The following is a 17,138-nucleotide window of genomic DNA, read 5'->3' as shown; positions in this document are numbered from 1 at the left end:
TTAAACTTTAAGGACCAGGCGTAGCTAATAAAGTAGCCACTGAGGGTTTACAAACTTGACAAGTGTTAGCAGCAAACCTTTCTTTTGAGTTACAATGTTTGAAATGGGGTGCAGATATTGAAGTACCTTATTTCAGAAGACAATTTTATGGTACATTCACAATTTATGTAAATGCTTTTAATGTACATAACAAAAATGCAGTAGGGGTTTCATCCTACTGAACTGTCTTTATTCTGGGTGACTAATTTCTACTCTTAAGCTGGCCATACATGGGTCATTTTTTTTTTTTTTTTTTATTTTTTTTTTTGCGATCAGTCAGCGGGTTGAACAAAACAACCGACCCAATTCTCCGATCCACACATTCAATGTGAATGCAGGAATCCTCTCTGCTATTTCATTGTATTCTGAGACAGCGGAACTCCCCCACCGTCAGAATACACTGATCAGTACTGCAGCCTAATACACTGTTCAGCACTGCAGTGCTGATTGAATGGAATTTTTCCAGTAGGATTGTTCGTGAGAAGTCAATCAATAGGTCAAATTCTCATCCTGGCCATAGATGAAATGAAATTGTCCAACTCAGCAGGAACCAGATGAATTTTGATCCATGTATGGCCAGCTTAAAGTGGAGTTCCACCCAAAAATGGAACTTCCTCTTTTAGTACTCGTGACCCCTAACATGCCACATTTGGCATGTGATTTTTTTGAGTGGGGCGGGTACCTAGTTTTCACAGGTACCCAGCTTCCACTTCCTCTCCTGGCGTCGGAAGGAAGTTCACCTCTCCCCCCTCCCTCCCTGCAATCTTCTGGGACACGTCACAGGTCCCAGAAGATTGCCCAGCCATATAGAACGCTCAGTGTGCACCCGGCTGTTAAGCCACAGCCGGGCGACCACACTTGCAATGCCGCCGCAGAGAAGAGGGGGAGAGAAGCGAGGCTTCGGGCGGCCGCACCGCTGGACCATGGGACAGGTGAGTGTCTTTTTACATTTTTGTAGCTGCGGACTTTTAAATGGGTGTAACTCTGCTTTAAAATAATTACCCAATTAGGTGGGACTTTTCTTATGCACACGAAAATTTTAAAAGTGTTTACATGACTTTTAAAACTGTTTTTAAAAGATGACTCTTGCTTTCAATGGTGCTAGCACAGAGAATAGGTTTTTTTGCAGCATCAACATTTCTGTAAAGCAAAATAAAAATCTCTCTGTAGAATGATGGAGCCAGTCATCTAATAAGGCTCTTAAAGAAGTGTGTGACTGGCCTCCTTAAAGCACATCTGAACCTAGCTGCAATTGTTTTGGGGTTTTTTTTTTTCACGCTTTTTTTTGCTCTTCATTTTAACCTGGCAGTTCTGTGAATAACACACTTCCTGTGTCTTCGTGGCTACACTCCTTGCTCCACTTTATCTATGGAGGCACCCGTGGTTGGACCTTTGTTCATCTTCACTACTTTATAGTTGACACATGAGAAAGGGCATTATTTTTGCTATGTTTTCAGCCCACAAATAAAAGGGTAAATCTTCCCCAGCAAGCAGATAAACTACAATAAAACTTGAGAGGGTCTAACCCGTCTCTGTCCACAAACAAAAAAAAAAAAGTTTGCCTTTACATGCACTTCAACTATTATATGATTTGTCTTTTGTTTTCCATAGACATTGCTCCTGAGTTTACAGAGCAGCTGAGTGCTCTGGTGCCACTTATCCTTGAACCGGGTAGCCTTATGGAGAAAGAGATAAATGGTTCAAAGGTTACTTGCCGAGGACTGCTTGAATATTTCAGGGTAAGTTCCTTTCTTTTTATCACCTTGTTCTTAGTTTGTGGATGTTTCACAATAAAACAGGTACAGTTCTTGTATAGTTACTACTGTTCAGAATGTCATTACCTTTTCCATATGTAGTGCTCATAGGTTTTAGAGAGGGCTCATCCTGCTGTAAAGATAAGAAGTTGTTGTTATCAGTAAAATCATACCTAAAGTAAATAATGGAAATGGTAGTGCTGGTTCACACTGGCTTCAAAGTGGTCCGACTCTGAAGCCTCCCCGCACATCGTGACCTCTTTAATAGAAGTCAATGCAAGCCGCTCCGAAGTCGCCCCCAAGTAGTCGCTCCTATTAGAACGGTTCCATTGTACTGCATGGAGCGCGACTTGTCAGGCGGCTAAGTCACCTGACAGGTCTCCCCAGTGTGAACCAGAACATAGTGTAAACTGGTTTAATACAACGGAACATTACCTATAACAACTTGATAAAAAATAATAAACAGCAGTAAGACCCCTTTCACACTGGGGCACTTTTCAGGCGTTTTTTAGCACCTGTAAAACTCCTGAAAAGCGCCTCTCAAGCCACCCCAGTGTGAAAGTCCGAGTGCTTTCACACTTGCAGGACAGGAAAAAAAAATCCTGCAAGCAGCATCTTTGGGGCACCGCTCCCGCACCGCCCCTGTCCATTGAAATTAATGGGCAGAGCTGCTGAAGCGCCTGCAAAGCGATTCAGCAAGGGCGTTATTCCGTTTTTTTTTCGGCCGCTAGCGGGGATTAAAAGCGCTACTATAACAGCGGTGCTTTACCGCTAACGCCCGCACCGCCCCGCCCCAGTGTGAAAGGGGTCTAAATCGTAAAGCAGAACTAAACCCACTTCTTTAACAGTTTCAAATAAAAGTTACATTCCTGGAATACGGGGATTGTTAACTGTCACATTTGCTTGTGTCCTGAACCAAACTGTCAAACCATCAAATGTTTGGTGTCATAAATGATCACATGTGCAGCATCATGGCAGTTTCAGATCAAACTGAAGCAGCTTCCTTGGCTGTAAAGGATAGGAGGGTTTAAAGGATAAGTCCACCCTAAAACTAAAATCCCTGCATCTACAGACATCCATATTCTAACACTGACCTATCTAGCCCTGTAAAGAAGAAATCCCTATACATACCTTTTCTGAAGCCGATCCAGCGGCGGAAGCTCTGCAGAGGACACAGCCGACAACGGCTGTGAAATTAATAGGGAGTGACGTAACCAAAAGACTTACTATGGGGCTTCTGTTGTCAGACGTGTCCTCTGCACCCGCCCACACAGAGAAGCCGCGGATAACAGATCAGTGTGGGATCGGGTCGGATCGGCTGCAGAAAAGGTATGTATACTGATTTCTTCTTTAGCCCGGGTTCACACCTATGCGAATTAGATGCGGCTTACACCGCATCTAATTTGCAGGACATTTTAAAATACATTCATATGAATGCATCTGGTTCACATATGTGCGTTGCATTCGCACTGCGCATTGCACAAAAAACGTGTGCGTTTTTTGGGCATTGCGGTGCGAACTACAAGCCTATTATCTCCTATGGGAACGCATCTGATTCGCAGATGCATTGCGTTCTGAACAAGGATTTTCTCTTTCTCCTCACTACACCTCCCCCTCTCCCCCCCCCCCCCTCCCCCTCTCCCTGCTCTCTAATCCTGAGCAAAAACGCAATGAATCCTTTGAACAGGAGATTTTTATCTCCCCAGTGAAACCTGAGCTTCAATTCGCACCGCACATGTGTGAAACCAGGCTTACAGGGCTAGATAGGTTAGTTTTAAATTGTGGATGTCTGTAGATGCAGGGATTTTTGTTTTTAGGGTGGACTTCTACTTTAATTCTGCTTTAAGTCTGTCAGCAGATCGGCCTCTACAAATTTGGCAGTGCCTAAAAATAGAGAGCAACTTAACACATGCAGAGCAGGGTGAGACATTGTATTATTGGATTTTAAACAGTATAGACACTTGTTTTTAAAGTTTTACATAGCTATACCTGCAAAAGGGGCCAGCCTGAAGTGGCAGGACTTAATTTTCTGACTAAAGTTCTACTTTAACTTAAAAAATGTGTCCAGACCAAAATAACGATCTCCAGTCTATATTCTTGCCTGCTGTTATGAAGTTTGGTTTAAGCGAGTTAAATTATTGACATCAGGCCAGTATTTTGCTGCCTACCTCCTTACCCCAATACTCCACTTCTGAATACTTTCAGCTCTAGTCTGTTCCAACCCCCTACACTGGTAGTATTGGAGCAATCCGGAAGGGAAATAATGCACTGCAAAGAGAACATTTTTAAACAATCAACCATAAGAATAGCCCACTCATCCTTTAAGTACCTACCATATCTGACTTCTGTTATGATTGACTAGTTTGGACAAAACAATTCCAACCTCAAGGACCATTCTTTTGATGGTTATGAAAGCATAAAATGACTACAGAGAGATTCAAGACTTGCGAAACGCATCTGAAGGCTCATCCATTTTTATTAGTGATGCCATTGTATGAAGCAGAGAACTTTATCAAACTGCATCCTTAGTGAAGGGTTATGTTTTTTTAATATGCTCTTGTAAACCACCAATATGTGATTATGTTGCTGCCTTGCAAAAAGGTTTCATTATAAAATTTTCAAGTCTGATTTTGTGTAACAAATCAACTTGGTTACAAAAAAAAAAAATATTATTATATTTTTTTTTTTAGGCTTACATAAAAATATACCAAGGAGAAGATTTACCACATCCCAAATCTATGCTACAGGTATGTGGGATTTGATTTGCCTTTCTCAACACCATTCTTTTATGACTTCTTCTGAACTAATGTTTTCATATCTTTGCTCAGGCAACTGCTGAGGCTAATAACCTAGCAGCGGTGGCTTCTGCCAAAGACTTATACAACAGCAGCATGGAGAAGGTGAGTGGATGTGTGTGCCCTTACCATTGTCACCAGCCATCATCAAATCCTGTGTATGCCTAATCATCCTCGTACCTTATTACTCTCTCTCAACTTTTTCCTTCAATGGCTAAATAGTGTCTTACTGATATTTTTTGGAACTTTGTTGCATGCATTTCTGTTTAATTAATGTAGGTTTTGTTAAGGTAGGGGACACTGGTGATCTTCAAAGGAAACTGGTAATGTTGAGGTGCCCCACTGCTTTTCTCTCCTAGAAATGCTAACTTGTTGGCTGTTTGCTGACCAAGTGGCTTCAGAACGGTCAGTCACTGACTTATAAGAGCTGTGCGAATCCGTAGGAGGGTTTGCTCATTTGCTTTGGACTTTAGGGGGTTCTCACTTTCTTTCTTAGAATAAAGGGTCTTCTACTATGTTAACAGCAGTTGTCCTTTTTTGGGGAGGTTGGGAGAAGGGTTGTATTCATAGTAGTTTCTCCTTTTAAAAAGTAAACCATTTAATGAGTTTAATACCAGGCAGCAAAAGCTAAGAAGATTTCACTGGGTTCCAGAGGCTAATGCTTCTAAGAAATGTCCAGCAGCCTCAGATCTCATCTGTAGAAGCTGACACAGGTGACGGTCAACAGGGATCTCCCCTATCAGACAAAGGTCATCCAAAAGAGGGTGTCCCAATTTTGTATTGAAAATGAACCCTTCCTCCTTTTTTTCTCCTTTCTTTCATTTTTCTGAAAAGGATTGTCTCTCTTTTAGGCAATGCTACATGGATTTAAAAACAACATCGCACTGACTTGTGTATATATTGTCTGTAACATATCGATACAATGCCATAAGAAGCCACAGGAGCCATTCTTTTCTATTCGTAACCTTTTGATAGTTTTTGTTCAATAAAATATATTGAGGGAGGAAGTGAAAAACCCTTTAATAAAAGAAAGGAGTTACTTATTGTGCAACATATTTTACCTAATAACATTTCTATCCTTAGCAATTTAGAGTAGTCGTTTTAACTATAATTAGTTGCTTTTGGGCTAAAACGCAATGCACTTTGTATTTCATATGATTATTTGGCTCTCCTGTGTTCTTTGTTATAGATTTGTGGTGGTGAGAAACCGTATGTGTCACCAGATGTCCTGAGAGATAGAGATGCTGCCTGTAGGGACGAGGCCCTGTCCCAATTTGACCGTGCAAAGAAAATGGGAGGAGTGGAGTTCAGCCAACAATACAGAGAAGAGTTGGAGAAGAGCCTTGATGACGTGTATACTGCTTTCTGCAAGCACAATGAGAGCAAGAATATCTTCACAGCCTTCCGCACTCCAGCTGTACTTCTAGCCCTGGTGGTTGCGTTATACATGGCTTCTGGTATCACAGGATTTGTCGGTTTAAGTGTGGTGGCACAACTGTTTAACTGTGCAATGGGGCTGCTGCTCATTGCACTCCTGACATGGGGCTACATCAAATACTCTGGACAGTACAGAGACCTTGGCAAAGTTATTGATTCCAGTGCGGATTATGTTCTTGAGCAGGTAATACAATGAGGCTGTATGTGTTGTTTTGCAGCACTAGAAAGCATATTAATATATAATATTATCAAAGATAACCCAAGTAAATACAAAATGCAGTTTTTAAATGATGATTTCATTTATTAAGGGAAAAATAGCTGTTTAAACTTGCCTGGTCCTATGTGAAAAAGTAATTACCCCCCCCCCCCCTTTGCTAAATCATGAATAAACTGTGATTAACCACATTTTTTGGAAAGCTGAGTTAAATTTCAGTTGCCACACCTAGGCCAGACCAGTTGAATCAAGAAATCACTAAAAAAGAAGTTCTCAAAAAGCAACACAACATGCCGCGATCTAAAGAAATTCAAGAAAAGATGAGAAACAAAGTAATTGACATGTATCCATCTGAAAGGGTTACAAAGCCATTTTTAAGGCTTTGGGACTCCAGTGAACCTCAGTGAGAGCCATTATCCACAAATGGAAAAAACTTGGAACAGTGCTGAACTTTCTCAGGAGTGGCCGACCTACCAAAATTACTCCAAGAGCACGACAACGACTCATCCAGGAGGTCTTAAAAGAACCCAGAACAAAATCTAAAGAACTGCAGGCCTCACTTGCCTCAGTTAAGGCCAGTGTTCATGATTCAACAATAGGAAACACACTAGGTAAAAATGGCATCCATGAGAGAGTAACAAGGCTAAAGCCACTGTTGCCCAAAAAGAACGCAAAGGCTCGTCTCACATTTGCCAAAAAATCTTGATTATTTCCAAGATTGTTGGTCAAATATTCTGTGGACTGATGAGACAAAACTTTGTTTTTTTTTTTTTGTTTGTTTTTTTTTTTCTTCATTAAAAGAACATTATACCAACAGTCAATCATGGTGGTGGTAGTGTGAGCGTCTAGGACTGCTTTTCAGCTTCAGGACCTGGACAACTTGCCATAATTGATGGAACCATGAATTCTGAGCTCTTCCAGAAAATTCTGAAGGAGAATGTCTGGCCATCAGTTTGTAAACTCAAGCTCAAACACACTAGGGCTGTGCAGCGGGACAATGATCCAAATCACACCAGCAAATCCACCTCTGAATGGCTCATAAAACAAAATGAAGGCTTTGGCGTGGCCTAGTCAAAGTCCAGACTTAAATCTGATTAAGGTGCTGTGGCATGACCTTAAATAGGCCATTCATGCTCGAAAACCCTCTAATGTGGCTGAATTAAAACAATTCTGTAGAGTGGGCCAAAATACCTTCTCAGCGATGTGAAACACTCATTGCCAGTTATTGCAAATGCTTGATTGCAGTTGTTGCTGCCAAGGGTACACAACCAGTTACTAGGTTTGGAGGGCAATTACTTTTTCGCACAGGGCCAATCAGGTTTGGACAGCTTTTTTTCCCCTAAATGAAATCATGATTTGAAAACTGCATTTTGTATTTATGCGGGTTATCTCTGTGTAGAATGAATTAAGATTTGTTTGATGATCTGAATCAATATTTTAAGCAACAGACAGCATGGATTCATGACAGAGGTTGTCAGACCAATCATATTTATTTTTATGAGGTGGTAAGTAAAACCTTAGACAAAGGAAAGTCTGTGGACGTGGTATACTTGAATTTTGCAAAAGCGTTTCGACACAGTTCCACCTACACTGCTAATGTGTAAGGTAAAGTCCACATGCCTAGAAAAATATGTTTGTAATTGGATAGAAAACTGTCTAAAAGACTGTATTCAGCGAGTAGTGGTTAATGATTCTTACTCTGAATGGTTTAGGGTTGTTAGTGGCGTACCCCAAGGTCCACTATTGGGACTCTTACTTTTTAATAAATTTATAAATGATATAGGGTCTGGGATTTAAAGTATAATTTCAGTCTTTGCAGATAACACCAAGCTTTGCCGTGGAATAACATCCTTACAGGATGTCTCTAATTTACAAGCCGATGCACTGTTTAATTGGGCAACTATGTGGCAAATAAATTTTAATGTTGATAAATGTAAAGTTATGCACTTGGGGGCTAAGAATATGAATGGGGGAATACATGGTGGAGAAGGGTCTGGGTGTTCTGGTAGATCATAAGCTTAACTAGTTAAGGACGTAAGGATTTTCCCCCTTAATGACCAGGCCATTTTTTTGCAATACGGCACTGCATCGCTTTAACCACTTAAGGACCGGGCCTCTTTTTGACACTTGTTTAAAATTAAAATTACTTAGAACCCCCAAACATTATATATTTTTTTCTAACACCCTAGAGAATAAAGTGGCAGTCGTTGCAATACTTTCTGTCAAACTGTATTTGCGCAGTGGTCTTACAAGCACACTTTTTTTAAATAAAAAATAAGACAACAGTAAAGTTAGCCCAATTTGTTTATATTGTGAAAGATAATGTTATGTCGAGTAAATTGATACCCAACATGTCGTGCTTCAAAATTGCGCCTGCAATTTTGGAGCGCGACATGGAATGGCGACAAACTTTTACCCTTAAAAATCTCCATAGGCGATGTTTACACATTTCTACAGGTTACCAGTTTTGAGTTACAGAGGAGGTCTAGGGTTATAATTATTGCTTTTGCTCTAACGATGGTGGCGATACGTCACGTGTGGTTTGAACACCGTTTTAATATGCGGGCGCTACTCACATATGCGTTCGCTTCTGCGCGCGAGTTTGACGGGGGACTTTAACCTCCCTGGCGGTATGATTATTTCGGATTTTAGGTGCTGAAAGCGGTACAATTATTTTGCATGGAAATTTGGCGTTTTATATTGTAGGTCTGTAAATCTTAACAATAACACACTTAAATCTGTCCAAACAAGAGTCTAGTAGATATCCCGGGTATGATAAAGTTTGAAACACAAAAACATAAATTATAATATAATAAATAAAAATAAATAATTAAAAAAAAAAAAAAAAAAATAGTAATAAAATAAATTTCCCCACAATTCACTATCGCTCAATTCTGCAAGTGTTCTAATTTACTATCGCTGTTTTCTAGCTGGTCTAAAGCCACTTTTGACGTAAAGGGACACTTTTTGGTTGCTATGGACAATCTCCAGTTTCCAGGCAGAAAGAACAGTGTATATCATGTAAAACTGCATGCAGGGCATGGGCCAAAGCACTGGGGACAAAAGGGATGTGAAATCATTTCATACAGTACTGTAATCTGTAAGATTACAGTACTGTATGTGTTATGATTTTTACTTTTTTTTTAATTTGCCGCCAGGCTCCGCCCCCGTGCGTCGCGCCGCTCGCAGGGAACGGAGCCTGGCATGGAGAGGCTTCAGAGGAGGACGGAGTCCTCGGACACTGCGGGTGACATCGCAGGATCCAGGGGACAAGGTAAGTAAAGCCGCCCCAGGATCCTGCAATGCGATCCCGAGTGTGGCTCGGGGTTACCGCTAATGGTACTGAATTTTAACCCCGAGCCACACTCGGGAATACCGCCAGGGAGGTTAAAAAAAACTTTTTTTTTTTTCTTATTTGACTTTTTTATTTTGACACTGTCTTTTTAAAAAAAAAAAAAAATTGTCACTTTTATTCCTATTACAAGGAATGTAAACACCCCTTGTAATAGAAAAAAAGCATGATGGGACCTCTTAAATATAAGATCTGAGGACAAAAAGACCACAGATCTCCTATTTACACTAAAATGCAATAAAAAAAAAAAAAATTTCACTTGAATACAAAAAAAAAATCTCCTTTTAAGAACTATGGGCGGAAGTGACGATTGATGTCGCTTCAGCCCTCCCATGCTATGGAGCCAAGTGGGGGCCATCTTCCCCTCACTCGGCAGCCAGGCATCCATGGGAAAGGACGCGATCGTCTCCGTCGCTAGCGGCGGAGACGACCAGAGCACAGCGGGAGGGGGGTGGGCACCACCTCTCCAGCCACCAATAAAAGTGATCTCGCAGCAAATCCGCCACGGAGACCACTTTTATCGTAAAGAGAAACGCACGGCGTTCCCGAAAATATCGGGTTATGGCAGCTAGATGCTGCCATAACCCTGATATTTAGTGTCAAAGTAACGGCGTACGGGTATGTCGTTTTGCGCGCAGTGGTTAACTGACAATTGCGCGGTCATGTGACGCTGTACCCAAACAAAATTTATGTCCTTTCCCCCCCCACAAATAGAGCTTTCTTTTGGTGATATTTGATCACTACTGCTTTTTTTTTTTGTTTGTTTTTTTTTTGTTTTGCTTTGCTTTTGTTTTTTTTGCGCTATAAACAAAAAAAAGACAGACGACTTTGAAAAAAAAAAAATGTTTTACTTTTTACTATAATAACTATCCCAAAAAAATTGTAAAAAAACGAATTTCTTAATCAGTTTAGGCCAATATGTATTCTTCTACATATTTTTGGTCAAATAAAATCGCAATAAGTGTATATTGATTGGTTTGCGCAAAAGTTATAGCGTCTACAAAATAGGGAATAGATTTATTACATTTTTTTTTCTATTAATGGTGGTGATCAGCAATCTTATTTATTTATTTTTTTTTATTTCATTTTTTTTTTTTTGTTGGACTTCAACATTGCGGCGGACAGATTGGACACTTTTTGGAGCCAGTGACATTTATACAGCGATCAGTGCTAAAAATAGCCACTGAATACTGTACAAATGTCACTGCCAGAGAAAGGGTTAACACTAGGGGGCGATCAAGGGGTTAAGTGTTCCACAAACATTTACAATCCAACCTGACAGAACTGGAGAGGATCTGCAAGGAGAAATGGCAGAGGATCCCCAAATCCAGGTGTGTAAAACTTGTTGCATCTTTCCCAAAATGACTCATGGCTGTATTAGATCAAAAGGGTGCTTCTACTAAATACTGAGCAAAGGGTCTGAATACTTAGGACCATGTGATATTTCAGTTTTTCTTTTGTAATAAATCTGCAAAAATGTCAACAATTCTGTGTTTTTCTGTCAATATGGGGTGAACTTAAATGATTTTAGCAAATGGCTGCAATATAACAAAGAGTGAAAAATTTAAGGGGGTCTGAATACTTTCCGTCCCCACTGTGTATGTGTGTGTGTGTATATATATATATATATATATAAATACTATGAGTTTGGCATACCAGAGAGTGGAGAGATTGGTAGGCTTGCATGCTATATATTTATAGGGGGTACTGTGTATCGCCTCCGTTTGGGGTGCACAAAGATTTCCATTTTAATGTGACATCTGTGTAATGCTACCAGAACTCTATAGCTTCTAATGCTCTTCTCTCAATGTGTTCTCCCTTCCACTACAGGCTACGAACCGCATGGGTAATTCTACCCGTCGTTCCACAGAATCCGCCATCGGCGCACCACCTGAGAGGAAAAAGCAAAAGTAACAGCAGAATGACCTGCCTTTCCTGCCTCCAGCAGAGGCAAGCATCTTAAACTGCAGCTTTTCCAGATATGCCACCTATTTGTACACAATATACTCGACTCTTTCCAACCCAAGACTGCACCAACAAACCCCTTTATACATTTCCAATGCCATATAAAGTAGACCAGTTGCATCTTGTCATGGGCACAGCGAGCCATGATGTCTGGTCTATAGTACATGCTCTGCACTTTGGATCTACTGCTATGGTAATAGCTTTTTGCCTTCACAGCAAAACAAAAGTATTTTCATAGAGTCAATGCAACAGATACATGTCTTTTTTTTACTTTAGGAAATTGTATTATGGGGGATTTACTTTTAAAATTACCTAATTTTGCCAATATATCAGAAATTTGCAAGAGAGAAGTGACCCTTAACCTGTGGTGTTACTATTGTACTTCATAGCAGAATTATAGTCTAATAAGAACCTCCTGCTACCCTGCCCACCCCATCCTCCTAAATTAAAATGTAAAGGATCACATGGCCAAGTATGTCATGCCTTCTGTTGGCTATTATGAGTTTAAAGCCCAACTCTGGGTTAGCCAAAACAAATTTAATCTGGCTGTCTCTCTTCCTGTATATACAGAATAAAATGCTTGTTTAATGTAAGAGAAGGGGGCTCTAATACAAAGGAATCCTTACATTTTCTACAGTCCTGCAGGCTTTCTCCCTCCCATTTCCGGTAATGACAACAGGTTCACCAATCTGCACTGACATGGTCATGTACAGTCCAGGACCAGCAGCCTAGTCAGGCATTTTATGTAATGATAAGGACCAGCCCACATTTCAGGGCAGGATAGAAAACAGCATCAGCTGCCACAGAACAATGGGATAAGGTGAGCATTGCTATCTATTCTATACTTGTAAACTGAAGCAGCAGTAAAATGTAAGGTTGCCGGGTGGGCAAGGTAAGAGTGTTTAATATTAACTATAAATCTGTTACAATATTGACTATAAATCTGTTACATTTTTTGGATTATAAATGGTTATAGTTAATGTTTAGTTTGTTTAGGTGTTAAATTTATTGCTCTTGGGTTACTTCTTTGCATTCCTGGGTTAATATAAATATTTTTTTTTAATTCCTGAAGAGGGGCCTTAGTGTAATAATTAGCTTAGGTTGTGCCTTATTGCTTGCCTCTTTTATGGGACTTATAACTTAATACTGTCTTTTTATTGAAGAAATGTATCTACGTCTAACCTTATTTTAGTCGGTGACATGTATAACACATTACTGCTTTATGTGAAAGCAAAACATAAAATGGAAATAGTTTCTTAAAGTGAACCTTTTCTCCACTTCATCTGAAATTACCCCGAAGAACATATGGGGTTTATTTACTAAAGGCAAATCCACTGCAAGTGCAGTTGTAAGTGCAGTCGCTGTAGATCTGAAGGGAAACTGAAATGAGGGGAAGCTCTGCAGATTTTATCATCCAATCATGTACAAGCAAAAATGCTGTTTTTTATTTTCCTTGCATGTCCCCCTCAGATCTACAGCGATTGCATTTGTAGTGCAAAGTGGATTTGCCTTTAGTAAATAACCCCCCATGTGCCTGCTATTATTTCTCATGTTTGGAAAACTCACCTCTGTGCTCCTTGAGCGATTACATTCATTTTACTTTAGAGGTCTCAATTTCTTGAGCATATGTACTGGCAGCACTAAGCTTCTCTCAACCACATCAGCCCCGTCTAATGACAGTGCCTTATTTGCTTAAAAGAGAACTTTGATTGGATGAGGAGCTAAGCAACTAAAGAAAGATGGGCACACACAGAGGAGCTAAGCAACTAAAGAAAGATGGGCACACACAGAGGAGCTAAGCAACTAAAGAAAGATGGGCACACACAGAGGAGCTAAGCAACTAAAGAAAGATGGGCACACACCGAGGAGCTAAGCAACTAAAGAAAGATGGGCACACACTGAGGAGCTGAAGCTTCTACAGCAAAATAGAAATATTCTCGCATATGACACTAAAGGGGCTTTTCTGGAGAAGTTGGGTAAAAACCAGCTTTTGACTATTAAGCTTTTAAACAGTCAGTGTGGTGGACAGGTTCACGTCAGTATTGCTTTTTATAACGCCTAATGCACTATAAGAATACACAAAAACAGCAGTTTTCTGTGGTATTTTGCTTAGTAGGGGGCTTCAGAAAACCGTATATGGAGGTAACACTTATAGCACATATGGGCTTTTTAAAGAGACCATAATAAAATAAAAAAACAAATAATCTGCCTAGACTACCATTGTGGACAGTCTTCTGAAAAACCTAGTTGGTTGGTTGTCCTTTTGATCCTTTGGCTTCAAGTGTTTGAGCCTCTGGAGTCAGAACTCCGGATCTGCATTCTTGGTCAGTGACTCACAAAATGACAGGCAACCTAGTTTCCAGAAGCAGGTCAGCAGTCACAGCCCAGTACTTCTCTTATAACAGGTTTCCTTTGTGCTCCCTTCCCAGCAGTATCAATGTTCAACATGCATGGTATTTATATCCATTTACAGTGCATTAAGCAATTGGTAAGGTGTGCTTTATTAATGTAAAATGTTCTCTATAAATATGTCCTGAACAATAATATGTTGCCAACGTTTCATATATTTGTTATCTGTATTAAAAAAATGTAAACAGTGCACTTTCAATAGACCAAATTAAAAGTACCGTAATTTTTCTTAGAGAAAAACAAACAATTTTATGATGCATATTGTCCATTCCAGGATATTGAGCTGTTGTTTCAGCTTTGAATTAAGCCAATATACATTCGTTACTAGGTCTGTGAGATGTGACTTGAATAGAGCAGTTCTTAAGTAGTTCTTTTCATATTCTCACAGCTGTAGATTTTATGTCACCCAACAAAACGGCAGATTACATGTCAGTGTCTCCAAATTGCTGCTGCCTTAATATGAACCTGTCACATGTTTACTATGGAAGTAGCTACATTTTGCGCTAAAGCAGGAAGTCCCCAGGCTTTTCTCCGCCAATGCTCACAGTGTATGTAATGGCAAATTTTATATTTTTTGTTTTGTGAGGAAGGGTTAGAACTCCCTGGCAGATTTTTATTGGGGCCTTTGACCCCATTGGGGAGATTCTCCCTCTATCTGTTCTGGTGACCATTGTTACTGAGACAAAGTGAGGGAGAATCCAGTAAGAGAAATTTCCCTTATTTTGCTGAGATTTCAGAAAGTAGGAGAAAATCTCCCCAGTACGAAATGGTTTTTTATCTTTCCATATTCTTTCCTAAAATAAAACAAAAGTTTGGCTATACTTACACTTACACACTCCAAGTTCATCACCTAATCTGAGAAGTTTTTATATTGCAGTTATCTATATGGATGTGATAAATATGGACAAGATTTTATTGCAGCTGTCATGTCGGTTACAAGGGTCTGTTGCCTGAAGCAACCATTTAAAAAAAAATCTCACATTTCATTTGAAAATGAAAGAAAAATATTGTTTGTTTTGGGCAAGACAGACACATTAGGGTATATTTATAAAGTAACAAATGTGACATTCACCATATATTCTTTACAGGGTTAAGTGTCTTAAATTACAGTGATTGATTCGCCTACAATGAATACTTGGCCATATTCATTTTGCTGCTTTATAAATATGCCCCTTTAATTCCTCCAGATTTTGAGATCCTTTGTCAGTTTGATTGAGCTAGACCTACATGGTTTATGTCTGCATCTTGGTTTTCTATATGACCTTTCTATTGAGTACCCATTTTTATACAAATACATAGGACTTCTTGCACTATATACAGTACATGCATATACAACCAACATGTGCAATTGTTACCCTTTTGTGAATAACTCTTAAAGGTATGTGCACAATCTTATTTGTTTTTGTGTTTAAAATCGTTCCTCCGCATATGTATGTACAGATGTATATGTGTATGAGTTAATGTAGAAATATTTACTAAATGTTCATTTATGATCTATCAAACGCTGAATCCCAAAGCACAAACTTTTATGAAGTCATAATCTGGACCAAGAAAATGTTTCTTATGCTGCTGCTTATGTTTCTGTCCTGATTTATTTTTAATAAAAGCAAGTGTAACACTATCATTATAAACTGACTCTATCAACTTCTTTTTTTCTTGAGTGCTGCATTATGTAAAATATTTGCTTTTTGGAATTACACATAAACCAGACAAAGCTGGCCATATGTAGCCTGATTGTACAATCACTGTGTGGTCTGCTTTAGATTTACCAAATCAATGTAATTGAAGGGCCTACTGAAATGTGACTTGACAACATAGCTTACCATTACTTAAAGTAGAAGTTCACCCAAAACCTAACTAACGCGCAGCCACATATTAAACCTCATCTATCTAGCCCTGTAAAGAAGAAATCCATATACTTACCTTTTCTAAAGCCAGTCCAGTCTCCAGCAGCACCCTCTTTGTGCAGGAGAGAACCAACAACAGCTGGGAATTCCTGGGAAGTGACATCACCCATAGACTTACTATGGGGCTTCCATTGTCGGCTGCCTCTCCTGCACACGCCTACACAGAGAAACTGACCGCTCAGCGTGGGACTGGCTGCAGAACAGGTATGTATAGCGTCTTTACAGGGCTATATAGATTCTTTTTAGAATGTGGCTGAGAGTAGGTTTAGCTTTAGTTTAGGTTTTGGCTGAACTTCCACTTAAGTAACACTGTCTCATTTGTTGCTTTGAGTGAAGCTGTGCTATCATACTTCAGTACTTTTATAGAACACAGACTGTCAACACTTTTTTTTTTTTTCTGACTTATGGTGGTGCATATAAATATTAGAACATGTCAAAATAATAGCAAAAGTGATATTGAAAGGATGTGGCGCTAAAAGCATTTGTCTGACCTAAAAGTAAGATTCTGCTTGTATAGCTCCATGTCTTTTTAATGGAAAAAAAACTTTTTCTGTCTTACAAGAATTCTATTATAACACTAGCTCCAATCAGCACTGCTAAACTAACAGCTAAACTTAGAGTGTATCTAAACCAAAAATGTTATATATTGCAGCTTACTAGTGTCTTGTGTGGAGGCTGCATCTGGTTCCTTTTTTTAACCGCTTCAACCCTGGAAGATTTTACCCCCTTCCTGACCAGAGCACTTTTTGCATTTCGGCACTGCCTCGCTTTAACTGACAATTGCGTGGTCGTGCAACGTTGCACCCAAACAAAATTGACGTCCTTTTTTTTTTTTTTTTTTTCTCCCACAAATAGAGCTTTCTTTTGGTGGTATTTGATCACCCCTGCGGTTTCTATTTCTTTATCGTACATCACAAGGTTTTGCCTGTAACGCTTCTCTTTGAGAGCTGGACCCGTGGATTCAGTGCTTTGGTCATATTACAGTGCCATAAAGCTTACTGACAGGGTGCTATACAGGTCCAGGGCAGTGAAACCCTGATAAAAAGGGACCCCAGTCCTTGAAGGTTTTTTAACGGATCCCACCGTGATAGGTGAAGATTGGGTCTGTTTGGTTTTACCACAGAATCCTGCGGCAGGATAAAGTGGAGATTCCTAAGGGGTTTAAAAACTTTCTTTGGATTTCTCCTTGCAGTAAATGTTATCATGCCTAAAGTCACCACTAGAGGGAGTAAAGGGCACGTACCTGTTCCATGCTTTCAGATCTCA

At 39.7% G+C, this 17,138-nt stretch overlaps 1 protein-coding gene across 1 annotated transcript in view; it reads left to right on the top strand.

The window, feature by feature from the left end:
* Positions 1-15,596, top strand: part of ATL3 (atlastin GTPase 3) — a 71,984-nt gene extending 56,388 nt beyond the window's left edge. The window contains exons 9-13 of the mRNA XM_073605401.1: positions 1,651-1,778; positions 4,484-4,540; positions 4,622-4,693; positions 5,778-6,209; positions 11,422-15,596. Coding sequence (XP_073461502.1) covers positions 1,651-1,778; positions 4,484-4,540; positions 4,622-4,693; positions 5,778-6,209; positions 11,422-11,505 — 773 coding nt within the window. The 3' untranslated portion in view covers positions 11,506-15,596. The remainder of the gene's footprint in view (positions 1-1,650; positions 1,779-4,483; positions 4,541-4,621; positions 4,694-5,777; positions 6,210-11,421) is intronic.
* The last annotated feature ends 1,542 nt before the right edge of the window (positions 15,597-17,138 follow it).

This window comes from Aquarana catesbeiana, linkage group LG11 (assembly GCF_042186555.1).
Source record: "Aquarana catesbeiana isolate 2022-GZ linkage group LG11, ASM4218655v1, whole genome shotgun sequence".
Lineage (NCBI taxonomy): Eukaryota > Metazoa > Chordata > Amphibia > Anura > Ranidae > Aquarana > Aquarana catesbeiana.
The sequence above is the reverse complement of the archived record's forward strand: the minus strand, read 5'-3'. Positions and strand labels throughout refer to the sequence as shown.